Below are 27,822 nucleotides of genomic sequence, written 5' to 3' on the forward strand. Positions count from 1 at the left end.
GATGGCTTGTATTTCTTAAGTTGAGGTGTATCACTTTATATTTTGATGGAATGTAAGTTTGTTGCGGGAATATAATATGCCAATATTAAAACACCTATTAAAGGTATGGACTAAAAAAAATAAGATTTTAGGATCAAAAGGTAAATTGTCAATTTTAACTCCACCATATAACAATCAGCTTATTCCTTTTTCATTGTTTAATAATCATTTAAAGAGTTGGAACTCTAAGGGTATAAAGATGTTACAGGATTGTTTTGTAGAAAGATAGTTTCTTTCTTTCAATCAATTGAAAGAGCATTTTGATATTGCTGAAAATTCTTTGTTTATTATCAACTCGAGCTTTGGTGAAAGGTATGTATGGTAGAGAGATTTTACCTGTATTGATGGAATTCGAGTCTTTGATTTCTTCCATACCAAAAAAGGGTTATATTTCTGTTATGTACCAAGTATTACAAGACAATATGGATAAACCAGAATGGGAGAAGTCTAAGGTTAAATGGGAAAATGATTTAGCCTTTATTTTTCCTGAAGATTATTGGGCAGATACGTGTCATGATAGTGTTACTAAATTGACGAATGTGCGGTATGGAATGGTTAATTATAACTTTCAGCATCAGTTGTATTTAACCCCAGAGAAATTGAAAAAATATGGTTTTAGTAATTTGGACGCTTGTTTTAGATGTGGTGTATGTACTGGTGCTTTTTTTACATGCTATTTGGTCTTGTGTTTATGTACAACCATTTTGGCAAGAAATTAGGTTAACTTTGGAAAAACTATATGACATTAAGTTACCACTAGATCCATCTTTTTTTTTAATGGGTTATCTTCTTTCTTTGGCTTGGTTTCGCGGACGAAGATTTATGGAGGGGTAAAGTCCACGTCAGCTGCAGGCTCGTTTGTGGCTGACAAGACCGATGCGGGACAGGCAGACACGGTTGCAGCGGTTGCAAGGGAAAATTGGTTGGTTGGGGTTGGGTGTTGGGTTTTTCCTCCTTTGCCTTTTGACAGTGAGGTGGGCTCTGCGGTCTTCTTCAAAGGAGGTTGCTGCCCGCCGAACTGTGAGGCGCCAAGATGCACGGTTTGAGGCGAGATCAGCCCACTGGCGGTGGTCAATGTGGCAGGCACCAAGAGCTTTCTTTAGGCAGTCCTTGTACCTCTTCTTTGGTCCACCTCTGTCTCGGTGGCCAGTGGAGAGCTCGCCATATAACACGATCTTGGGAAGGCGACGGTCCTCCATTCTGGAGACGTGACCTACCCATCGCAGTTTGATCTTCAGCAGCGTGGATTCAATGCTGTCAGCCTCTGCCATCTCGAGTACTTCAATGTTGGAGATGAAGTCGCTCCAATGAATGTTGAGGATGAAGCGGAGACAACGTTGGTGGAAGCGTTCTAGGAGCCGTAGGTGATGCCGGAAAAGGACCCATGATTCGGAGCCAAACAGGAGTGTGGGTATGATAACGGCTCTAATCTTTGTGAGGTTTTTCAGTTGGTTGTTTTTCCAGACTCTTTTGTGTAATCTTCCAAAGGCGCTATTTGCCTTGGCGAGTCTGTTGTCTATTTCGTTGTCGATCCTTGCATCTGATGAAATGGTGCAGCCGAGATAGGTAAACTGGTTGACCGTTTTGAGTTTTGTGTGCCCGATGGAGATGTGGGGGGGGGGGGGGTTGGTAGTCATGGTGGGGCGCTAGCTAATGGAGGACCTCAGTTTTCTTCAGGCTGACTTCCAGGCCAAACATTTTGGCAGTTTCCGCAAAACAGGACGTCAAGCGCTGAAGAGCTGGTTCTGAATGGGCAACTAAAGCGGCATCGTCTGCAAAGAGTAGTTCACGGACAAGTTGCTCTTGTGTTTTGGTGTGAGCTTGCAGGCGCCTCAGATTGAAGAGACTGCCATCCGTGCGGTACCGGATGTAAACAGCGTCTTCATTGTTGAGGTCTTTCATGGCTTGTTTCAGCATCATGCTGAAGAAGATTGAAAAGAGGGTTGGTGCGAGAATGCAGCCTTGCTTCACGACATTGTTTATGGAGAAGGGTTCAGAGAGCTCATTAATGTATCTGACCCAACCTTGTTGGTTTTCGTGCAGTTGGATAACCATGTTGAGGAACTTTGGGGGGCATCCGAGGCGCTCTAGTATTTGCCAAAGCCCTTTCCTACTCATGGTGTCGAAGGCTTTGGTGAGGTCAACAAAGGTGATGTAGAGTCCTTTGTTTTGTTCTCTGCGCTTTTCTTGGAGCTGTGTGAGGACAAAGACCACGTCAGTAGTTCCTCTGTTTGCGCAAAAGCCGCACTGTGATTCTGGGAGAACATTTTCGGCGACACTAGGTATTATTCTATTTAGGAGAATCCTAGCAAAGATTTTGCTTGCAATGGAGAGCAGCGTGATTCCCCTGTAGTTTGAGCAGTCTGATTTCTCGCCTTTGTTTTTGTACAGGGTGATGACGATGGCATCACGAAGGTCCTGAGGCAGCTTTCCTTGGTCCCATATAAGCTTGAAAAACTCATGCAGTTTGGCATGCAGATCGGGGCCGCCGCCGCCTAATGGGTTATATGATTCCTTTAAAGGGATTAGGGTTGGATAAATTTCATTGTCTGTAGCAAATACATGGAAAGATAACATAGTGGTTAATATAATGCGATGACAAAATGAATTGAAAGCTTGTATTGTTATGGAAAAAATTACATATAATCTACATGACAATTATTCTTTTTTTGTTAATAAGTGGTTACCATATTTGGAATGTATGCATTTTGATGTATTTTGATTTATTATACATTCTTAGTTTCTGTTTATATATTTTTGGCTCTCCTTACAAGAGCTGGCTGATGAGGTGGGAGGGTGGGTGGGGACTTTTTTTCTGTTTTTTAAAAATTTTTTTTATATATATATATAAAATTGTCTTTATGGAATGTATGCTGTATTATTACTAATGATCTTTCAAATAAATAGTTTTTTTTTTAAAAAAAAGCACCAAATCTTGGTGAACTTTATTAATGTTAAATTCTGTGCACATTGTAAGAATTGCCTGCAACCAGTGAACTTGGAGGAATGAGAAGTGAGGTTGGACTGTGATTCATAGAACCTTTCTGAACTTACACACACATTACATACAGGTGCGCTTAGAATTAGAAAGGGGTTAAGTTAGGTTAGTTAAGTCAATAGTGATAAGTTAAAATGTGATTCTGTTTTCATGTTTTAAAGATAATTAAAAGCAACTTTTGTTTAAGTAACCATTTGTCTTGGTGAATATCTATTGCTGCTGGGTTTTGGGGTCCTATAGGCTTGTAACACTGTGATGTCACAGGCCGAGTTAACAACCTTCTAGAGTTTATTTTTGTCCTGAGAGTTGGTGCCTCCATACGAGGCAGTGATGCAACCAGCCAGAATGCTCTCCACGGTCCACCTGTAGAAATTTACCAGAGTCTTTGGTGACGTCCCAAATCTCCTAAAGAACCTCACAAAATATAGCCTCTGGCGAGGCCTACTTCATGATTGCATCAACATGGAGGCTCCAGGATAGATCCTCAGAGATGTTAACATCCAGGAATTTGAACTTCTTGACCCTCTCCACTACTGAGCCCTCGATGAAGACTGATAAGCAAACAATGGGGAAAAAGATTACTCATGATAATGTTTACAGGTTTTCTAGCTGTAACGTGACTGATTGCACTCAGAGACAAATGAGGAATACAAACACGCTTTTAATAGCTTACCATCAATGGCCAGTAGACACAATAGTCCTTGGCGAATCTGAGCTAAGGCAGGAAGACCAGAGTTTATATTGGGGTAGGTGAGGGTGGAGCCAGCCATCTGAACAATACATAGTGAATTCCAGGTTACTGCATTCACCTCTTCCTTCAGAATAGAGCCTGTGGGTGAAAAACAGAGACCATTAATTAAAAAAAAAACTCATAGTCTACAAATATTTAAAAGTTAAGTCTGTCAGGGGGTCTAGTTATTCTGGTTGAGCACCTCAGTATTGGAGGACTTGGGGCTTCCTGAACTTTCTGGACCCCTTGTGGTATAGAGCCAGAGGGTTTCAAGGGCTCCGGCTCTGGTCATGGGGTGGATTGGACCACTTCCCGAGCTGTGTCCTCCAGGACCCTGCGTGGGGTACTCAGGAGTTCCTGGCTTATTTGAGGTGTCGGATCCTCAGTTTCGGTGGGTGCCAGGTGCCATCAGGATATGCCACATAGGTATATGTTGGGTTGGTGTGTAGCAGATGCATCTTCTTGATCAGGGCGTCTGTCTTGTTCCTCCTCACGTGCATTCTCAGCAGGACCAGCGCTGGTGCCATTAGCCAAGCCAGGAGAATGGTCCCGGACATGGATTTCCTCTGGAACGTAAACATAAACTCGTGAGGAGTTGAGTTGGTCGCCGTGCAGAAGAGCAACCTTATGGAGTGGAGCGCTGTGGGTAGGACTTCTTGCCAGTGTGAGTCTGGAAAGCCTTTGGACTGGAGAGCCCATTTCACGGCCTTCCATATTGCCGCATTCTCCTTTTCAACTTGTCTGTTCCCCCAGAGGTTGTAGCTGGTCGTCCTGCTTGAGGCAATGTCTCTTATGAGCAGATACTGGCGTAGCTCTTCGCTCATAAATGATGAGCCCTTGTCACTACTGATATAGCTACGATACCCGAACAGGACGAAAACAGAGTGCAAGGCCTTGATGACTGTGGTGGTGGTGGTCATGTCTGGGCAAGGGATGGCGAATGGAAAATGTGAATACTTGTCGATGACGTTGAGAAAGTAAATGTTTCCATTGGTGGAAGGGAGGGGACCCTTCAAATTGACACTGAGTTGTTCGAAGGGGAGGGACACCTGTATCAGGTGTGCTTTGTTGGGGCGGTAGAAGTGCAGCTTGTACTAAGCGCAGACTGGCAGGACCTGGTCATTTCCCTGATATCCTCAATGGTGTAGGGAAGGTTGTGTGCCGACGAAATGAGCCATGTGAGTCGTGCCCGGGTGGCAAATCTCATCGTGCAGTGACCTCAACTGGCCGGTGTCTGCAAAGGCACAGCTTCCTCTTGACAGGGCATCTGGAGGTTCATTGAGAGAACCTGGCCTGTATGCTATTGTCATAATTATAGCTAGCGATCTTATTGTTCTTTATTTTGCCCCTTTTCGCATTATTAAACATAAATGTCACCGATCGCTGGTTGATGAGCAGTATAAATTTCCTGCCAGCCAAGTAATGCCTCCAATGCCTAATGGCCTCTACAATGGCTTGTGCCTCTTTCTCCACAGATGGGTTCCAAAGCTCGTGGCCTTGTAGGGTGTGGGAGAAAAAGGCAATCGGCCTGCCTGCCTGGTTAACAGTAGCGGCCAGAGCTACGACAGAGGCATTGCTTTCCACCTGGAAGGGTGCATCTTGTCCACCGCACGCATGGTGGCCTTTGTGATGTAGCTCCAAATGTACTCGAACACTGCCTGGGCTTCGGCTGATAATGGGAAGGAGATGAACTTTAAGAGGGACAGACTTTATCTGCGTAGTGAGGGATCCACTGGGTGTAGTAGGAGAATAATCCCAGGCACCTCCTTTAGGCTTCAATGGTCTTCGGGATTGGGAGGTATAACAGGGGGCGCATTCGAATGGGGGTCAGAGCCAATGATGCCATTCTCCACCACATAGCCCAGGATCACCAGATGTTTCATCCAGAACATGCACTTTCTCGAGTTGTACGTGAGGTTCAGGGCCTTGGCCGTATGGAGAAACCTCTGGAGGTTGGCGTCATGGTCTTCCAGAAAGTGTCCATAAATGGTGATGTGGTCGAGATCAGGGAAGGTGGCCTTCAACCTGTACTCGTTGACCATTTTGTCCATCTGTTTCTGGAAGATCAAGACTCAATTAGTGATGACAAAAGGGACCCTCTGGAACTGATAGAGTTGTCCGTCTGCCTCAAGTACTGTGTAGGAGCAGTCCTCGGAACAGATCGGTAATTGATGGTATGCTACTTTCAGGTTGATGGTCGAATAGACCCGATACTGCGCAATTTCGTTTACCACATCCAAAATTCGAGGGAGTGGGTATGCATCCAGGAGTGTGAAACGATTAATTGTTTGGCTATAATCAATCACTAATCTGGACTTTTCTTCCCCTTTCATGACTCCCACCTGGGCTCTCCATGGGCTGTTGCTGGGCTCAATGATCTTTTCTTTGAGCAGCTGCTGTGTCTCGGTTCGAATAAATTCCCAAACTCCCATACTGTATCATCTGTTCTTTGTAGTTATTGGTTTGCAATGGAGGAAGTGGGCCAGAGTACGCCATGGTCAAGCTTTTAAGGTGACACAGCAAGTTCAGGCCCAGCAACACAGGAGCACACAAATCCTTCAGTACATACAATTGGAACTTACAAAATTTCTCCCCCCTTTTACAGTTAGATGTACTTTACAATACCCCTGGATCATCGCTGAGTGAAAGTGTGAAGCTAGGAAAATATGATAGTCCATCGAGGACACTTTAAAGTTGTACTGCAGAGCCGTCGCGGAGTTTATAAAGCTCTCAGTGGAGCCAGTATCTACCAAGCAATTAGTCAAGTGTCCATTTACCCTCATCTCCATCGTCGAGTTATTCAATTGGTGAGGTATTGCCTGATCTAGGACAACCGACGCCAGTGCTCCAGAAACCCCATGTCGACTCTCTCCGCTTGGCCCGTGGGCAGACAAAATGGCATCGACCACAAGGCTCAGCAAGATGGCTGCGATGCTTTACTTCCAGTGGTGGGTCTCACCACGAGGTGCAGCAAAATGCTGGCAGCAACAGCACAGAGAGGCAGAAGCCAGCACTTCGGGACTCTGGCATGGGTCGATCAACAATTCGGGGGTCGCACACACAGTCGCCCTCCTTGGGTTTGTTTGAGTGCTTTCGCCAGCTCCAGGGTGTTGGCCAAGTCTTTCTTCCTCAGCTCTAGCAGTTTGCTGCCTCACATACCTCAACCTCACTCCTGCCATGAGGGTGTCCCAGATTTGTTCCTCCTCTTTCACCCGGGCTGTGGACGCTTTGTAGTAGCATTTTCTGGTCAGAGCTGCCAGGTCAATAATATAGTTGGCCAGCGACTCATCTGGACGCTGCCAACGTTGAGAGAATCGGTACCTTGCCAGCATGTCATTCTGAGGCCTCATGTAGCAGACATAGTGTTGGTGCTATGGCATTGGTTGTAGGCTGTTCCTCCATTGTTGGGTCTGGGACAGATTATATTGTGTTCGGATTGTAAATAGTTATGTTTTTGGGAAATAAATTGGGGCAGGTTTTTTTTAGTGTAGGTCATATACAAACACTTTAAAACAGATCTTATCTAAAATACTGGAGCTCTGCTCATGCTAGACATGTCAGGGGCCAAGTCTTTGCAAAAGCTTTGGAGAGAGCCCAAGAGACTTCATTAATGGATTGTTGTCCACAAAATGGCAACAGATGAAACAACTAATCGGAGCCGCAGATTGTCTGGAGTAAAACTTGCGTTTCTGAGAGGGTCATGTTGTTTTGCAAGCAGGTTTTTCTGAGAGAGAGAGAGAGAGAGAGAGAGAGAGAGAGAGAGAGAGAGAGAGAGAGAGAGAGATCAGTTCTGCAGTTTTACAGCCAGCAGCAGCAGCTGGGACTGAAACAGGATAAGCTGGCAAGCTTGTGGAAAACCCCATTTGGAAGATAGGTTGTGAGTGCTTAGTTCAGCACGGTCAAAGCCCTTGTGGTTCATGCAAGAGGAGAGAACTGACTGTCTAATGTTTCCCTTGAAATACCACTCTGTGGTGACCTGAAAGAAAGAGGTTATCATCTGGAAAACCCTGAGGGGGCATTTCTTTGGCAAGACACTGAAGTTACTGATTAAAAAGGAATCAGCTGTGGGTGTTCAGCGTACAACAAATCACTCTCTGAAAATTGACAAGAACCTTCCTGACCGGTAACCATTTACCTTTCAAGCACCAAAACCTGGTGAACTTTAAAACATGTTAAATTCTGTGCACAGTATAAGAATTGCCTGCAACCTGTGAACTTGGAGGAGTGAGAAGTGAGATTGGACTGTGAACCAAAAATTTTTTCTGAACTTACACACACACTACATACATGTGTGCTTAGAATTAGAAGGGGGTTAAGTTAGTTAAGTCAATAGTGATAAGTTAAAGTGTGATTCTGTTTTTCATGTTTAAAGATGATTAAAAGCAACTTATCTTGATGAATATCTATTGCTGCTGGGTTTTGGGGTCCTCTGGGCTCATTACAGGTCCAAAACGCCATTTGGACCAATCGGAGTCACCACTGTTGTGGAGTTGCTATGGTTATAGCTCAAGGTAGAAAAAAGACACACACCAAGGGAGTGTAATTGACACTGGCTTTATTGGGCTGAAGCCTTTTATAGGCAACCGGCCATGTCACCACCAGGGCATGGCTTGAGTGAGGCCGGCTGGTGATTGGCTGTCCCGAATGCGCGGGCCTGGATCCCTGCAATCACGCCTGCGATCCGCTGGCAGTATTTGGTTGATTCGACCGCTATTCCTGTGGCCTATGGGAACGGGCATCTCATCCTGTGTGCTGTCTACCTGATCGTGTTTGATGACTGTTTACTATGTCACCTCCAGAGCGGGCCGCTACAATATTCCAATTTCTGCTGTTAGTGAATGATCAGTTTAGATACATTGTAATTACAATTACTAAGAGTTATAAGAATTTATTGAAGGAAATTTAAAGCACTATTATCGGGATGGTCACCTTTGTCTATTACTACGATTATTACAAGTCCAGAGGACTCCAAAACCCAGCAGCAATAGAAAATTCAACAAGACAATGGTTACTTAAACAAAAGTTCACAAGATCACAAGAAAAAGGAACAGAAGTGGGCCATTTAGCCCATCGAGTCTGCTCTGTGAAACCTCCCTGAGATAAACGATTCTCGCATCTAATTCCAAGTTCCGGCCTTGTCCTCATATCCCATGATACCCTGACTAATTAGATACCTATCAATTTCCCCAATGATCCTTGTCCTGGAATCACCCAACAGGGGAAACATCTTATTTACATCCACTCTGTCCAATCCATCATTATTCGAAATGTTTCTCTGAGATCCCCTCTCATTCTTCTATATTCTAACAAATAGCGTCCAAGAGCCTCATATGTTATCCTTCTCATTCCTGGAACTGTTTTGGTAAACTTCCTTTGTACCCTCTCCAAGCTTACTCTATCCTTTCTAAAATCAGGGGCCCAAAACTGCACACAGTATCCAATGAAGTCTCACCAGTGCCCCATAGAGTCTCATCAACACCTCTTTAATCTTTTACACAATCCCTTTTGAAACGAATGCCAACATAGCATTCACATTCTTTACTGCCAATCCAACCTGGCAGTCAACTTTCAGGTTATCCTGCACGAGGACCCCCAAGTCCCTTTGTACTTCTGAGGTTTGAATTTTCTCCCCATCCAAATAATAATCTGACCATTTATTTCTTCTACCAACATTAACTTAATCCCCTTCTAATTCTAAGTACACGTATATGTAATGTGTGTATGTTCAAGGAAGTTCTCTGTTTCACTGTCCAATCATTCACTTTTCACTTCTCCAAGTTCACTGGTATCAGGCAATTCTCATACTGTGCACAGAATTCAACATATATAATTTCCATCACGCTCTGGTGCTTAAAGTTAAATGGTTACCGCTCAGGAAGGTTCTTGTTGGTTTCAGAGGGACATTTGTTGCTCGTTGGACGCACACAAACTGATTTCCTCCAATCAGTCACTTCATTGTCTGGCCGAAGAAACTAGCCCCATCATGGGTTTTCGAGATGATAACCTCTTCTTCCATGTCATCACAGAGTTCCTCTTGTTTCCCTTATTTCAGGAGAAACACTCTAGCCAGTCATTCCCTCTGGTTTTGAACTTGCTGAACTCGAAACTCACAACCCGTCTTCAAAATGGGGTTTTTCAACAAGCTGCCACTTGCCATGTCGCAGCCTCAACTGCTACTGTAGAACTGACTTCACGCTCTCTCTCCAAAAAAAAATAACTTGTTTGTTTTTTTCCTCTCTCGACTTGTAAAAACCAAATGTCTTCTTTCAGGGTTTCAAACTCAAGTTTTGAAAGATCTGAGCCTGGACTTTGTTCCATTTGCACATCCTTGTGAAGTTCTTTCCAAAGCAGTTCCATTGTCTCTGCAAAGTCACTGGTGACATAGTGTCTCACTTCAGCAAAGCTTTTGCATTTTAAATTAAATATCTTAAACTAAACCCCCACAATCTATTTCTTTTAAAGATATATTTTACACATAACAATTCTAACATATCCTGTATTAATTTGATTACTGACATTTTTATATCTTTTCCAGTCTATACCAATCTTTATCTCAAAATCTTGTTTTGATTCACTGGATTCATTTATTTCTTTGTATATATGATAAGGAAAACAAACTCGTTTAAACAAAGCACATCATTCAAAAACTAAAAGGAGTGGAGGACTGTCACTTCCAAATTCCACTATTGGGCAGTCAATATACATAATTTGCTTCTTTTGTTAAAATTTGATAAATTAGTTGACTGCCCTTCTTGGGTGGAAATAGAATTGAATTTTCCTAAAAATACATCTATTTTGGCAGTGTTAGGGTCCTTTTTTTTTAAACCTTTAACAAGCAATCCAATAATGAGGCATAGGTTGAGAATATGTTTGAAAAAATTGTTTGGAATCCATAGTTTTTTCTCTGGCCAGTCATTTTTTTTCTAACCTTTGTCAGATACAGATTTTAGGGAGTGGTGCAGACTGAGGATCAAAAATTTTAAAGATTTGAGATAATTTTGCTTCTTTTGAACAATTGAGAGGAAAATTTAAATTACCCAATGATCATTTTTTCAGATATCTACAAGTCAGACATTTTGTTCAGTCCAAACTTTGATTTTCCATGGATTTCTGAAACAAACATTCTTGATTTACTTTTTGACTCTCAATTTTCTCACGGAGGCTCAATATCAATTATTTATAGTAATTTGATGTATTTCAGAATAGCTTCGCTAGTTAAGATCAAGAGTGATTGGGAGCATGACTTGGATTTGTCACTTACACATGAGGATTGGGATATCGTTCTAAATTTGATTAATGAATCCTCCTTCTGTGCGTGACATTGCTTGTTGCAATTTAATGTGTGCATAGAGCACATATTTCAAAAGTTTAACTATCTTGCTTTTATTCTGATATTGATCCATTGTGATGTATGTAAAATTTTACAGATCATTTTCCTCTGAACTCTTTCTAGTGCAGTCAGGATTACAAACAGTACATAACAAGAATTTTCTACTGAAACCTTCATTGCTGGGGTAGGGGGGGTGGGTGGTTTCCTTATCCACAGGATTATCCAAAAGGCCAGACAAGAAACTACTCCAATCAAAGGATAAACCATATGCTTGCTCCTGGGAGGTCATCTGACCAGTAAAGTCAGGAGTCACCTCACTTGGAAATCAAGGCTTAGCCCACCCATAGGTGAGCACACAACTTCCCACTGGCCCCGTTAATCAGTGACACTTCTGGGCAGATCTGAGGTAGCCACTCCAGTCTTTAATATAATCATGTAACATATTTGCAATCAATTATGGTGCCATGTCTGCTGGTTACCGATGGGTGATGCGTATTGTTTTGTACTGTCTTTTTATACTGTGGTTATCACCAATTGTAGTGTCTCTTGGTTATTTCCGCTGTGCGTGCCCCCCCCCCCCCCCCCACACATTAACAAAGACACCCTTTGTAATTATGCTGTGTTCAGGTTTGTTACTTCTTGTACCCACCAAACTTGCTCTCACCATCACAGTGGGGAGTGCTCCACATCTGAAAGTGGAGCTATGAATGCAGACCAGAGGTCTAGATTTGTGAGTCCCACCCCTTTTCTTAGTGGGAAAATATTTGCTTCATTAGCAACGCCCATTGCTCAAGTTCTGATGGATCTCCAATCCAAGTAGCTGATTCAAATATAATTTCCTACGTCATATTTCCATTATAAAATTGGCCTTACTCCAGTTGAGACCTTTTGATCTTAGATTTAGCATAGTTATGGAAAATAAAGACTTAACTCAATTATGATCACTAACAATGTGATACTGTCAATAATATTCCTTCCATCCGCTAACCTTAATTCCCAGAAATTCATGCAACATCAATAAACAATGAAAGTGTAAAAATACTCAACAGATCAAGCAGTATTGAGAGAGAAAAACATTTCAAGCTGATGATCTTTTTAATCAGAACTGTACCCACGCATGGTGTCAGGTCTCAATTTGATAGATTGAATATTCCTTTTCCTCCACAGATATTTTGATCTGCTGAGTTCTTGTAGGAGTTTATTTTTTGTCCCCTCTCTCCTTGGGTTGAATCCCAAACATGTAAGGTTAAGAGGTTGTTCAGACCACAGTAAAGGATAACGTGAAAGCTTTGCAAAGTAGTACCATCAAAGGGGGTTTGGGTGAGCAATGGAGGAAAACCACTACATAAATAAACCAGTTGTTTCCAGTCCACATTTTCTATCTCATGCTACAAAGAGGTGTAAAGTTCAATCATCAAAAACTCCAGACTTTTGTTTCATATTTGGCACCCACAAGCAAGCATTCTGTGATTTGAATGGACATCTCTTATTAGACTTTGCAACAGGAGTCCAATTTTGTAGCTCACAATACTTGTTCAGACACACCTTGGTCAAAAATATTTGAAGTGCTACTTTCAGTTCTACTCAGAGAGTTGACATAGGTTTTCACCTACATTTAAACTTTGCGAGAGCCAGGTATCTCAATCAGCAATTGAGAGCAGTACGCAATTGTAAATTCACAAGCAATTGTGAATTCTTCAAATATTGTAAAGCAGAAACACAGTTGGACATGGAAAGTAAATCCTTGTTAGTAATGTTCTGCCCTCATCATTTCAGGCAACATTGAGTATCACAATCTAAGGCAGGGTTGGCAAGATAAAGAGCCAGAGAAGGAAGACCAGGTAGCTCAACAGATATGTCGATGCCATTATATTCAACAATTCACTTACTTCCATCATCATTAACCAGTCAGAATTCTGAGCACTTGAATTCACCACCCTTCTAAATCACTTAGAATTCAGTTAAATTAGAGAAGGTCAAAGAACTTTCGCTTCTGTACTCCAGTTCAACTAAAATGTGTTAACATGCCATCAAGTATTTTTCCTTATACAACCAAAGAAAGCTACAACAGGCCATTCAATCTTTCTAGTCTGCACCGAAACATCATTCCGATAGACCCACTGACCTGCACCCATTTCATAACCCTCCAAACCTCTCACCACATCAGATGGCAGGTCATTCCAACTCCCACCACTCTCTGAGTGAAGAAGATCCCCCTAAACCTTTCACCTTAAAGCCACGACCTCTCATATTTATTTCTCCTCATCTAAGTGGAAAGAACCTACTCATATTTACTCTGTCTATACCCGTCATAATTTTGTAAACCTCAATCAAATCACCCCTCATTCTTCTATGCTCCAAGGAATAAAGTCCTAATTTGTTTAATCTTTCCCTGCAACTCAACTCCTGAAGACCCAGCAACATCCTAGTAAATTTTTTTCTGCACTCTTTCGATCTTACTGATATCCTCCTGTAATTTGGTAACCAGAACTGCACACAATACTCCAGCTTTGGCCTCACCAATGTCTTATACCACCTCACCAAAACATCCTAACTCCTGTACTCAATACTTTGAATTATGAAGGCTACGATGCCAAAAAGCTTTCTTGACAACCCTGTCTACCTGTGATGCCACTTTCAGAGAATTCTGTTTCTGTATTTCCAGATCCCTTTGTTTCTCCACACTCCTCAGTGGTCAACCATTTACTATGTATGACCTGCCTTGGATTGTCCTTCAAAAATGCATCACCTCACACTTGTCTGCATTAAACTCCATCTGCCATTTTCTGGCCCTTTTTTCCCCAGTTGGTCCAGATTCCTCTGCAAACTTTGAAAGCCTTCCTCGCTGTCCACAACACCTTAGTGTCATCAGCAAACTTTTTGATCCAATTTACTACATTATCATCCAGATCATTGATATAGATAACAAACAACAATGGTCTCAGCTAGGGAGGCTGTTCTAAAGGAGGACATGGTCATCGGTTATCATACACAGACACACACACACAAACAGTGTGTTTGCATTTGTTGTTTTTGCAATACCATTCAATTTAAATGGTATAGGCACCCTAGTCCTAGCAACGATCCAAGGCACACCTCTATTCACAGGCCTCCAGGCTGAGAAGCAATCTTCCACTACCACTTTGTTTTCTCTCACACAGCCAATTACGAATCCAGTTTCCAATCTTTCCATGGATACCTAGTGTCATAACCTTCTGAACCCATGTGGGACTTTGTCAAAGGCCTTTCTAAAGTACATATAGACAACATCCACAGCCTTTTCTTCATCTATTTTTAGGTATCCTCCTCGAAAAACTCTAAAGATTCGTTAAACACGGCCTATCACGCACAAAGCTGCAGCAAGTAGGGCTTCATTGTATTCATGTTCACGACAATAAACCATTCATAAAACAGCAGATTTTATGTACAGAAAAATACATGAATGGGATTTCTAACAAACTTTCCTATTCCTCATGACACTTAATACACAAAAGACACTTCTTTCCTTTGCTGTTAAACAAGGAAATCTGCAGTAGGTGCGATTGTAGAGCAAAGCCAGAAGTGAAGGCGAACTCAGCAAGTCATACAGCATCTATAGGAGTAAAGGCTAACCAACGTTTTGGGCCTGAGCCCTTTGCCTTCAGAAAAACTGACTGCAAAAAAAAAAACACACTTTTTTTAATATTAAGGAACTGGCCATCTTCAGGAGTTGCTGTGGAATGGTTCATTTGGTGATTTTATTTTCGTAGGCAGTGGCCTAGGATCACTTACTTCCATGTCAGGTTTGTGGGTTCTGAAGTGGCTAATGAGGAAATGCAGACTCTTCCATCAAATTTAAATAGGGCAGGAAGGTATGAAGAAAGGTCATTATCACATCCATAAGTAAAATGTACAGATGCAGTGAAAGTCTTGTTTGATGCCAGATGAGGGGTAGCTGTTGTGTAATTTCTTGCATGCTTCTAATGCATGGCTTTCTAATATTATCCCAAATAGCCTGAGTTCACTTTGATGTTCATGAGCCAGTAGCACCCATGAGATGCTGCATTCTTCAGAGAGGCTTTGAGAACAACCTTAAATCTTTTCTGCAATCTGCCTAATACTCTCTTCTTGTAGAGTGCACGCATTGATGTTGGTTGAAGTTCTAGTGCTCTAACCTTTTTGGCCATTTTTCATTTGAACAAGCAGGTAGAATTAATTGGACACTCTCTCTTCCAATCTCTAATAGTAAGCACACATTTCACACAACTTGTTACACTTTGCATTTCACAAATGCCCTTCATATATTTTGTTTATTCGTTTAATCAGCATCGGAATCTATCTGGGTGCCAAGTGACAAACCCAATCATCCAACACATTTGTTAGTTAACAGTTCATCTTTATTTTCTGTCAGTGTCATTGTTCAGTTCAATTCTACTGACTCCACAACCCATCACAAACATGATCGTTACAGTCTCCGTTTCTCAACTGGGCAATAGTCTGCACTAGGGTTTTAATAATGAATGCAAATGCCATATTAAACAATACTAACCCACTAAATATACACGTGGATATGTGAACACTTGTGTTATTACATGAAGCTTTGCTCATATAACATTGCTGATAGAAGTAACAGACATAAGCAATTTTAAAAACATGAAAATATGCATGTGCAAAAAGTTACATCAAATATACAATTAATATTTCCATTGGAGATATCCAAGATTTCACAGCTGGTGGACCTCTGATAAAAACAGTCAACTAAAAATGCAGATAATAAGGAACAGCCTTTCCTTTCATTAAAGCTCAATCATGGCTGCATTTTTGTAGCAAGACATACTATGAACACTTTGGTCCAGTTCTACACAGAAATACCATAAATTTTCCCCCTAGATGCTGTCAATCTTGGGTCATATTTTACCAGAATTTTCCTTTATGCACTCCTATAATAAACTCCTCTTGCAGTCTAATGACAGGGCATAACATTTCGACAATTCCGCAGAACAAAGACTGCAGAATGGAGAATGGCAGCAGGGAAAATGTATTCTACTAACTGAACTAATTGATTTAATTTTTTTCATGTTTTATGTTAATTTATAGGTTTTATTTTGGATTAAAAAAATTTAAAATAATTGCTTGATTTTTAAAAATAATTATTGGCATTTCTAAATATCAGAGACATTGAGGAATATTTCTAGCCTGTTGACGGCTTAGCTGATTGTCAGGTGTCTTTTTCCAACATTTTCTTGAGGGCCTTGTCAGAAGCAGCCCACATAATGTTTCTAGGTAGTTGAGTCCTTCAGTCCCAAGTCCTCGCCATCAAGAAACTGCATGCTTTGATCCAACCAGTTCAGTCTGCAGGATGTGGATAGAGGTCTGAATTCTTGGCACATAGAACAGTGGTGAGAGTTATAGTTTGCCCCTGACCACAATATCCGTGTCTTTGCCTCAATATAGTTAATATCTATACAGAACTCCAAGAACATCAACATTTTTATTTCTGCCATTACTGATAACAAGCAAGCAAACTGATAATCATATTACAGCAGGGGGACTGTGGTTCGACAGAAGTGCAGGATGGTGATCTCATCGCGACAGTGTGTGGAATCATCTCATAACATTCAATACAATGAAAAAAAAACCTTACATTTTTGCCACAATGGCTCTCAAACTTTTTTCCCTAGATGCGGTAGTGTGCTAACATCTCAGTTTAATAGTACTTGACTGTTACACACATTCAAGTCGATAAAAGTACATAGCTGAGAGAAGTGGAGGGTAATAAATACCATGGATAGAGGATTTGCGAAAGGACATCAACAAGGTTGAAATCAATGTTGGTAGTACTACTGGTGGGAACAGTCCTGGTGCCTTCAGTTGATCACAATTTACATTCATGACTTCAATGAAAAGATAAGAGAATGCAAGAATAAAAAGGGAAATTGAGGAAGACATAATAATTCTGCAAACAAGACAGATGGGCAAGGTGGCAGCTCACTGTGGGACAATGTGAAATCTGTTAACAGAAATTCCTTATAATTAGAATTATAAATTTTTTTTTAAAAGCTTGTATACAATTGTGTGTGGATTTACAAGATATACTGTAGCATCAAAACTTGCTGAGACAATAGCATTTAGGAAAGCAAGTGATAAACTGGCCTTTACCGCAAAACATTGAAGTGTTTAAGGAAGGAAGATTTTACTGGGCTTTGGTCATACAGTCGGAATGATTCAGCACAGAAATGGGTCCTTCAGCCCAAAGAGTCAATGCCAACCACCAACCATCCACGTACCCCAATCCTGCATTAATCCTACCACTTACTCTCCGCACATTCTCATTCTATACACTCCCCTCCACACAAGCAACAATTTACACCGGCCAATTATTCTTTGCAATATACGTTGGTTCGCCTACATGAGATCCCATCCACGCATGCGCAGCCATTTTCTGTTGACTTGCGAGGAGCAGCATGCATTGGAGCAAAAACGCTGAATCAGTGGGAAATCATAGTAGAGCGATCCCAAAAAAGCGCCAAATTAGTGGGCCTGCAGGAGCAGAGCCCTGAGGGAGATCGCAGGAGAGCGATCCACAAAATGGAATCAACACCCCAAATCAGCCCTCCAGAGAAGGAGGAGAGAGGTAAAAATTCTGTGACTGCTGATGGGAGCTTCCTGGGTCCTGATGAGGGGAGGCCTCAATGTAGCCCTCTGGAGGAGGAAGTGTACAGGAAAAGGTCCGGGACAACCGGCAGGAGGTTCCCAAGTCCTGATGAGGGCCTGGGGCAGAGGCAGGACGGCAAGAGTCCAAGGAACCCTTAGTTAGCGCCAAAAATCAAGCGGGCTTGCGGGGTGCAGTGTCCTAATTGAGGAGCAGCAAGGCCAATCTACCTCCGTTGGGGTGGGATCAGGTGACAGAGATCTACCTTCGTTGAAGGTGGGGTCCAAATCTGGCTGCACCGACCTGGCTTTATGGAAGAAGGGGTCTCAAAAAGCAAGCAGCTATACAGTTATGCCACTGCATGAGAAGATTGGACCTCAGTATATAGAGTGGCAGCGAAGGGGAGTATCATGCATAAGAGCAGATAGGACCAGAGTCAAACCTAACACATCACGTAGCGAAGCCGTCTACTCAACGGGCGAGAATAACAACCAGAGAAAACCCAAAGGGCATGGTATCTGCATGATGGCCACCCGCTCGATCGGGGTCCAAGAGCAAGGCCTGCCAGAGAGCAGAGGCCTCGATGAGCGACAAAATTGCAAGTTGTCTGAACAAATTGGAGGAACTGGTGGCAGCCATAGTGAGCAGGTTTCCTACGCCATCAGAGCAGGGGGAGGACATTTATGATTATACTTGGGAAGATAATGAAGGGCCAATAATGGAGGCCAAGTCCCCATACACTGCTCAGGCCAGCCAGGAGGAGAATATACTGACTATTGCCGCGAAGTTTGCAGTACCGAGGGGTATCAGCCAGTCACTAGAGGATGATATTGAGAGGTCTGTAACGAACATGGTATCGAATGCTTCTCAGGAGACAGTACTAGAAGAATCCATCAAGTATCCGTGCCTTGTCAACTACCCTCTGTTGGAGGTGCCTATGGTAAACCCTGTGAAATGGGGTAATTTGAAGGATCCCCCAAGGGCAAAAGACATGAAAGTGCAAATATTACAGGGCTTACTGGTTAAAGGTATCACTGCATTCGCACAAACGGTCTCACACAATTTATTGGAGTCCCAACAAGACACCTGGGGCTGTTATCCCATGCAAACTATGAACTGAATGCCTTCAGGAAGGAGTGATCATTTGGGCAGACCATCTAACCCTGTAATGAAATTTCTATTTGGTGACGATCTCAGCAAACAGGTGAAAGATTTGAATGAGCAGCAGAAGGCAGCTGTTGGCATGGAGAGAGGTTCGAGAGCACAGGCAAGAGAACCTGTTATGTTTCACCCCCAGCCCGCAGACTAGGCAGGTCGAGGAAGTGAACGCTATTCATTTACAGTTGAGTACTCTTGATAATTACAAGGCAGTCGATTAACGCTATTCTATGATAGATGGTGTTATATTACCACTGATGCTTCTATTCGGCAGACAGTGAAGAGGTATAAAATCGAATGAAATCTAGAGAAATCCTCTCCGATAAGGAGGAAGGATCTATGTTCATATACGTGCAGACTGCAACTAATGGAGGCTATACATGCCGAGATCATGGCATTAAAAAGGAAAAACATTATTGAACGTTATATCCATGAAAAACATGAGTTTGTATCAAACATCTTCACGTGACCCAAAAGAAGTGGTGGCAATAGAGTGATACTGGATCTATTGGATTTTAATGAATATGTCTTGTCCAGGCATTTTAAAATGAATAACATATACAGTAAAACTCGTTAGAATGAAGTAGTTGGGGTCCAAGATTTCATACCATATTACAACCGAGTCGTAGAACAGATGCGGGGCGGCCGCCGTGGGACGTTGGGGGGCAGGGGCAGCGGGAAGGGGGTCTGTCAAGCGCGGGGAGTTGGGTCGCCAGCTGATTGCCATCAGCCTGCCCTTTAGCAGTTTGGGGTCCACAGACACCCGCGTTATAAGCGATTCCGCAGATTAACGAATCGCGTTCTAACAAGTTTTCACTGTATTCTGTGATGCCATTGTTACACAAGGGCTATTGCATGGTCTGGATAGATTTGCAAGATGCATATTATTCAGTTGTGATCTGCCAACAGCACAGGAAGTTCCTGGGAGATCTATGGCAGTATGATTTGCCAAATGGGCTGAGCTCGGCACCCAGGGCATTTACCAAGTCACTGAAGCCAGTGTTTGCCAAGCTCAAGAAAGAGGGGCACAAGGTAACGGGTTACCTAGACGATACTCTTATCGTGGGCAGGTCACTCGAGGAAAAAAGGTCAGTAGCAGCCACTTCGAGATTATTAAGCCATGTAGGGATTCTTATACATCCTGAGAAATTAGTGATGGTGCCTACTAAGAGGATAAAATTCAAATCTCCTTCCTGTAACAAGTTAGCCATTGTTACTTGGCACTGGTGCATTCAGAGAAACATTTGGGTTACTGCCGTCTACCTGCTAGGTCGGATCAACATACTGGCGGATCTGATGTCCAGAAAATTCAATAATAGCACTGAGTGGACTCTGGGTAAGAAATATTTTAAACTGCTACCAGACACCTTTGGCATGTCGGAGATCGTTTTGTTTGCATCTAGGCTTAATGCCCAGGTGCCGAGGTTCATATCCTGGCTGCCAGTTCCCCAAGCGGAGGCCATTGACGCCTTTACCCTAGACTGATCAAAATTGAACTTTTATGCATTCCCCCATTCACCTTGGTGATGAAGTGCCTGAATAAGATACAGGAAGACGGTGCCTGGATTTGCTGGTAATGCCTCATTGGCCTTCCCAATGTTGGTTTCCCATACCCCTTAAGCTTATGGTGGGAAGCCTGCTGATATTCACAAAAAGCAGAGGTCTGCTAATCCAACCGGATCAAAGATATCTAGTCCATTGTCTCACTTAAGTCCGTTAGGTTGCAGGATTGGAGAGTGAGGATTGACATAAACGCTCTGCAGCCTAGAACTCCGGACATCCTGCAGGCATCTTGGAGAAAGTCTACTCAGAAACAGTATGCCTCCTGTGTGGGGAAATGGAAAAAGTACTGTGCCCAAATCAGACTGAATGAACAGTCAGTCTCTATCGGAGGCGTACTGAGTTTTCTAACCGATATGTTCTATGTGCAGGGGGCCAGTTACAGTGTGGTAAATAGCAAAGAGTGCATTGGCTGCTTTCCTGACGCTCCAGGACTCTGAGCATGAGATGATGAACCATTCCCTGATCAAAAGGTTTAAGAAAGGAGTGTTCCACTTATTCCTCCTGTACCCCGATATAAGGGTATTTGGGACGTAAAGATTGTTTTGGACTATTTAAGGCTACTGTCATCCACTTCCAGTTTGGATTTACATAGCTTGTCCCATAAGCTGATAATGCTGGTGGCCTTGACATCAGCCCAGAGGGTACAAACTTTGTCTCACATTCATTTGGACTATATCCATTGGGAGGACTGTGTAAGCATTCAAGTTACAGACATTTTGAAACATAATAGACAAGGGAGAATTGGGACAGAATTTTCATTGTATGCATATGGGGAAGATGAAATATTATGTGTGTTGGATTGTTTTAAAAAGTTATGTTGTATGTACAAAGCATATTGGACTAAATGAGAAATATCTCTTTCTATGTTATAAAAAACCGCATCAGTGGGCTACCTCACAGACGTTGGCCGGATGGCTGCGGGATGTCATGAGAGTGGCTGGAGTGGATATTTGAGTCCCATTGAACTGGAGCGGCAGCGATCTTGGCAGCCAATAGGGCCAAGGTCCCTATATGGGATATGCTTCGCCAGGTGGGATAGAGTAATGGGAGAACCTTTAATAGGTTCTACAATAAACCTTTAAACTCAAAGGGATTGAGTTTCACTGCTTCCATCCTACTCGGGGCGGATTGAATAAGGCTGCAGAAGTGGGACCATTGAACTGATTATGGTCTGTCGGACCACCCGAAGGGGATAAGCCACTAAACTACAAACTCTCATGTTGCCGAACCAACGTACATTGCGAAGAATAATGGAACATTAAATGAGCACTTACCTGTGCAAAGTTTGATGATTATTATTCAAGCAATGGGTGTTGGTGAGTCAACGTGCCCATTTCTCCCTCCCCTCTTTTTTCTTGTTTATGGATAAAGATATTTTGGTTGCAATATGTAGTTCAGTCACAGGTTTGCATTATGGTTGGTTTGTTTTGTTTAGCTATTTAAGTTCAGTGGCTTCTCCCCTCCGGACTGTAAAGGAATGGCTGTCCATGCACGGATGGGATCTCACATTGACTCACCAACTCCCACTGCTTGAATAATAATCAAACTGCACACAGGTAAGTGCTCATTTAATGTTCCATTAACCTTCCAACCTGCCAGATCTTGGGACACAAAATTAAACCCACAGAGACACGGAGAAAAATGAAATTCCATGCAGTCAGAAGCTAAGGTCAGGATTGACCCTGGGTCCCTGGCATTGTGAGTAGCTCCATTGTTCCACCCCACAAATATTGCTATCAGATTTGGACTAGTTCACGTAGTTTTGATCTTCAGGACTACAAGGGCCTTATAGCATAGACATACAAGATTTATTGCTGGGATGAGTGCTTTGTCCAATGAGGGTAAACAACAAAATATTTCAAAACTTCAATGCGTTTCGACCAAAGAGAAGTGATCTTATTGATTTGTACAGGACTATAAGGGATTAATAGGGTAGATGCCAAGCCGTTTCCTCTGGCCAAGAAGCAAGACAATTTTTTTTCATGTGGAAGTTAGTGAATTCTTGGAATTCTTTACTGCAGAGAGTGTACATCTGAGGCAGAGTTGAAAAGTTTTACAATTGTGAAGATGAAATGACAGGGTAATCAGATGATAACCATCATAAATGCAAAGAGATTAGGCTCGAGAGGCTCTCTAACCAACTCCTAGTTCTATTTATCATCCAACATTTAGCGTTATTATTCTATTCTAAATTTTAAATTTTATTTACAGCATGGTGGAAACTGATTCCGGGCATTTAAACCCATGCTGCCCAATTACACCCACATTATCCAACAACCCCATGTGCTTTTGAAGGGTGGGAGGAACCGAAGCAACCAGAGAAAACCCACAGACGTGGGGAGAACGTACAAATTTCTTAAAGACAGTGGTGGATACAAACCCAGGACGCTGACGCTGTAATAGCATCTTGCTAACGGCTATATTAACTGTGCCACCCAAAATTAAGCCCAGAGACTCACCAGACTTTAAAGTGCAGCAATTGCCTTTGCAGCAACTCTACGGCCCAGAGGGAGGCCTAGATCAGTTATCGCAAGCACAGTTTTTGGTTTGGACAAGGCTGGCAATTTCATGAGTTCAGAAACCTGTTTCAGGAAAGAAAATATGTGGAATGTCAAATAGAAGAAGCATTTAAATGCAAAAGAAAACTGGGAAGATTAAATTTCTAGTACATTTTAATTGCAAAAAGCCTCAACTAGGCAACTTTACTTATGATGCAGTACACAAAAATGCTGGAGAAACACAGCAGGTCATGCAGCATCCATGGAAAGCAAAAGGCAGTTGATGTTTCAGGCCTGAGCCCCTCCTTCAGTTGTGCCGAAAATCATACAGGTACGCAAATACGAAAATGGCGGGGTGGTGGTGGGTGAAAGGAGCACAGATGAGGTGATACATGGATACTGGCAGGAGGGGGAAGAATAGAGGTAGCTGAGCTTTTACAGCACCAGTGACTAGGGGATTCAAATCCGGCGCTATCTGCAAGGAGTTGGTATATTTTCCCCATGTCTGCATGGGGTATCTCCAGGTGCTTCAGTTTCATCCCACCCTTCAAAAATGTAAGGGGGGGTGGTGGTTGTAGGTTAATTGGGTGGAAAAGTAATGGGCTGAAGGGCCTGTTACTATGCTGCATGTCTAAATTAAAAATTTCAAGTGATGGGAGGGGACAGAGGGCTGAGAAAGGTAGTTCTGATTTGAGAAGGAAGGGCTGAGAAGCTGGAGAAAGAGAGTCAGGAGATGAGGAAAAGTGAGAGAATGGGAGGGGGATAAACAGAAATTGGAGAAGTCTCTATTAATGTCTTCTGGTTGAAATACTTATTACAGGTATACCCCATTTTCCGAATACTCGCTTTACATAAATTTACTTTTATGAAGAAACTGCTTTTGCTTTTATGCAAATAGCCTTCAATAGTAATGAATGGGCCTTTGCTTTATGCCATTTCAGCTCATGAAAGGTTTCATAGGAATGGTCTAGTTTTGAAAAGCGGGGTATACCTGTACTTACGATATTTGTTCACAATAAAAGATCAACTAAATTCAGTTTATATACGTTCAGCTGCTGGCCCTGAATTTAAAGCCCTGCTTGCAACTTGCAAATATTAGACACGAAATTACATTCCAAAAAATAAAACTCTCACTACTTTATGCTACAGTACAATTTATAATAATGTACAGGTATATCACATGCATAATTTTTATTTAATAATACTCTAAATATTAATAAAAATTAACAATTGAATAATACTATTATACAATGTGCAACATAATTGAAATAAAAGGAATTTTTTTTCAAATATGAACACAATTCAAAAATCCAGAGCACATTGGTATTAGTATATCAAAGGATAACAGCAAAAACCCCAACCCAAAGGAGAAAAAAGAAATTAAATTGTAGATTCTTTCAAATATCAAAGGATAACAGCAAAATCCCCAACCCAAAGGAGAGAAAAAAAATTAAATTATAGATTCTTTCAAGTTATAACATTTCTTTTTAATCAAAAAGGGTTTACAATTCTCTTTCCTTTTCTTCTCCTTCTTTATCAATACTTACATTATTTGCAGTTGAACAAAACAATTCTCTATATTATCAAAATCAAATGCATATTTTCAAAGAATGAGAAGAATTTTGAGTTATTCTACATTTGTTTTATAAGTTAAAACTAAGAAAAGTAGATTTATATTGCACCTCACAACTCCAAGATATTTAATATTTAAGTTTGAAGATACAGCACAGTAACACAGCGCCTTCCAGCCCACGAGTCCATTCGCCCAAATCCACCCACATAACCCTGTACATCTTTGGAACATGGGAGGATCCCAGTAGAAACCCATGCAGACCTGGGAGAACGTACAAGCTTCTTACAGATAGCAGTGTATTTGAACCTGGCATACTGCCACTGCTTTAGTGCTGTGCTAACTGTGCTGCCTTCCAAATTTTTTGTCGTCAATCAGACAATTTTGAATTTATCAGCTATGTTCAAAACAAACTTTTTTTTTGCTCCAGGTTCTAGCATTTGCAGTATTGTATGTCTCCATGATTACAACAAATATCTGTACTTTGGTTGACGGAAGGATAAGTGCTAACAATGACACTGGGAAACTCCCGGATTTCTCTTGGGATTATTTATGACTATCCAAGAGGAGAGACATCAACTGAGTTTAAAATCATAGCTGAAAAAAACAGTCCTTACAGTAGTATTTTTAAAAATTCATTATTCTACTTAAGTATCAACCTGGATTATGTAGTTAGCTCCGATGAAGTATCATTAATGTGAAATGTTAAACTTCTCCAACTCTCAATATTTTAAACTGTCAAAAAATGTCCTGTGAAGAACATTACTTTCTCTGGCACCAACAAAATATGGGAAGTAATATAATTAAAGGTTGTAATATTTATCTTTCAAGTGGCAACATATTCATGAAGAAAAGACAAGGCAAGGGGGAGATTCCACTGAGAAGATTTTTCCCCATGAGGCTTTCAGGGAAAACTTCAGTAAAAATCTGCACAATTCTTTCAAATATTTTATTTCTTTGGAAATTCAATTATACAGTAAAACTCCTAGTATCTGGAATTAAAGCAACCGGCAACACAAGCAACTGGCCAAAAAAAAAATTAAAATAAATAAGAATAAATAAAAATTGAAATAAAACTTTAAATGAAAGTTGAAAATTGCAAAAGTAAATGACCTCTGAAGCAACGCACAACCCCTTGTTGAAGATGGGAGCAAACATTCAGCCAGTGAAGTGCCCCAGCCGTTCCCCGCCTGCATCAGCTGTTTGAACAAAGTTTCAATAAAGTAGCTTGAATAAAATGGCGGTGCCCATGATGATACGGCTCACCAATGGGGCGACTCTCTCAAAGTGTCTCCCTATCCTTGCCGGGTAATAGGTTTTATCTTTAATAGTATACATTATGTATATTAGTAAGGCTTTATCTGCAAACTTGGGCGATGGAGGTCAATTATGATGGTTGCATGGTTAGCATAGCTGCTAGTGCAACGCTGCGACAGCGCCAGTGACCAGGGTTCGAATTTAAATTTTGTAATTTACACAAGTTACCTGCTGAAAGTGAATTTTACATAATGCAGGATTACAATATTTTTTTTTCAAAATACTTTACATTTCACTTTCTTTTGTCCTTTAAATTGGTTATTTGTGGCGGCATGCCACTAGGCAGGCAAACCGGCCCCACTTGTAATCCACACGGTGGGGCAGCCAGCCAAAATGGTGCCGTCGGGGGAATTTCCTCTTCTCAGCACTGGGCTCAGAAGTCCACACTGGGGGACCACGTGACATTCGAGTGGCGTCAGCGCCCTCCCAGCGCAGTTCTCAGCCAGGTCCGGGCTGGGAGTAAAAGTCCAGCCTGGCAGCCAGCAATAGACCAGGTTTTTCTGCTCATTCAGCTCAACCCATCTGGTTGTGTGTTCTTTCAGTAGCAGTGTAGCTGCCGCTACAATTGATGACCCCCAACTGGTTCAAATGTCTTTGAACCCAACATGAGCGAACCTGGGATCAGTGCTATAGCCGTCAAGCTGCCTGACTTCTGGGTTCAGGAGCCGGAGACCTGGTTTCGGCCATGCGGAGGCTCAGTTTCACCTCCGCCAAATTTCATCCAACATGACCAAATTCTACCATGTGGTTGCCGCCCTGGACCAGGCCACTGCCAAATTGTGCTGCACCTTGTTCAGCACCCGCTCGGATCCTGCACCTTGACGCCTTGTTGAACAAGTCCCTGGTGGAGCTGATGAACGAGATGCTCACGCTCATGGGTGATCACACCAACTGCCCACTCTTTGAGCGAATTTTCCTCGACCATCTGCCCGACAACATCCGGCCGTTACTGGCCCAAGAGAGCATTACCGACCTGAGGAAGGTTGCTCAGATGGCCCAAGTGCTATGGCTTGAGCGATTCCCGGAGGGCTTGGTGGTCCAGCAGGTCACGAGGCACGGGCATGACCACGCCAAGCCTGCCCCAAACACTGTGGTAGAACACCTGGCCCCTGCAGTGGCCACCAAGAGCATAACCAGGGGCAGGGCATCCACTCCGGGCCTCTGCTTCTACCACCAGCGTTGGGAGCCCAGGCTCGGAAGTGTCGTCAGCCCTGCTCGTTCCAGGGAAACGAGCAGGCTGGCCGCTGTTAATGGCTGCGGTGGCTGGCCAAGGACACAGCCTCCTGTACCTGCGGGCCTCAGTCAGCGGCCGGCGCTTCCTCGTCAGCACAGGGGCCCACATCAGCATCATCCCGGCCACGGCCATCAAATCCGGGAACCGACCTCGAGGGCCTCCCCTCCGTGCGGCCAATGCAACAGAGATCCGGATGTATGGGAACAAGACAGTCCACTTCCAGATGGGCCGGCGAAAGTTCTCGTGGAGGTTCACCATCTTGTCCCTTCCAACCGCCATCCTGGGTGCCGACTTCCTCCTCGCCCACGGCCTCCTGGTGGACATTTGAGGTAGGCGCCTGGTAGACACCCGGACTTTCCAGGTCGTTCACCTTGACACCTCCCGCACGGAGCAGTCGCAGATGGCCACGATCAGCATGCCCAGAGACTAGTTCCAGTGAATCCTGGACAAGTTCCCGGCCCTCCTCAGGCCACAGTTCTCCGCTGTCTCACCGCGCCACGGGGTGTTTCACCAGATCCCCACCCGGGGTCCACCGGTTCACGGCAAGGCACGCCGGCTCCCGCCTGACAAGCTCCAAGTGGCGAAGGAAGAGTTTTTGCATCTGCTGGAGTTGGGGATCATTCGGCGCACCAACAGCCCGCGGGCCTTGCTGCTCTACCTGGTCCCGAAAGCCTCTGGCGGCTGGCGCCCCTGCGGAGACTATTGACGGGTCAACAAGGCGACAGTTCCTGACCGTTACCCCATCACTCACATC

At 42.9% G+C, this 27,822-nt stretch overlaps 1 protein-coding gene across 5 annotated transcripts in view; it reads right to left on the reverse strand.

Annotated features, from left to right (window-relative positions):
• Nucleotides 1-3,680: 3,680 nt before the first annotated feature.
• med24 (mediator complex subunit 24) overlaps nucleotides 3,681-27,822 on the reverse strand; it is a 114,616-nt gene continuing 90,474 nt past the window's right edge. For 3 of the 5 annotated variants that reach the window (XM_069906768.1, XM_069906765.1, XM_069906769.1), the window contains 2 exons: nucleotides 22,909-23,031; nucleotides 15,452-16,456 (listed from right to left, as the gene is read on the reverse strand). In XM_069906768.1, coding sequence (XP_069762869.1) covers nucleotides 22,915-23,031 — 117 coding nt within the window. In that variant the 3' untranslated portion in view covers nucleotides 15,452-16,456; nucleotides 22,909-22,914. Of the gene's footprint in view, nucleotides 3,867-15,451; nucleotides 16,457-22,908; nucleotides 23,032-27,822 lie in introns of those variants that run through there. The other 2 variants (XM_069906767.1, XM_069906766.1) reach the window with 2 other exon arrangements.

The sequence above is a fragment of the Narcine bancroftii genome, chromosome 12 (genome assembly GCF_036971445.1).
Source record: "Narcine bancroftii isolate sNarBan1 chromosome 12, sNarBan1.hap1, whole genome shotgun sequence".
Classification (NCBI taxonomy): Eukaryota; Metazoa; Chordata; class Chondrichthyes; order Torpediniformes; family Narcinidae; genus Narcine; species Narcine bancroftii.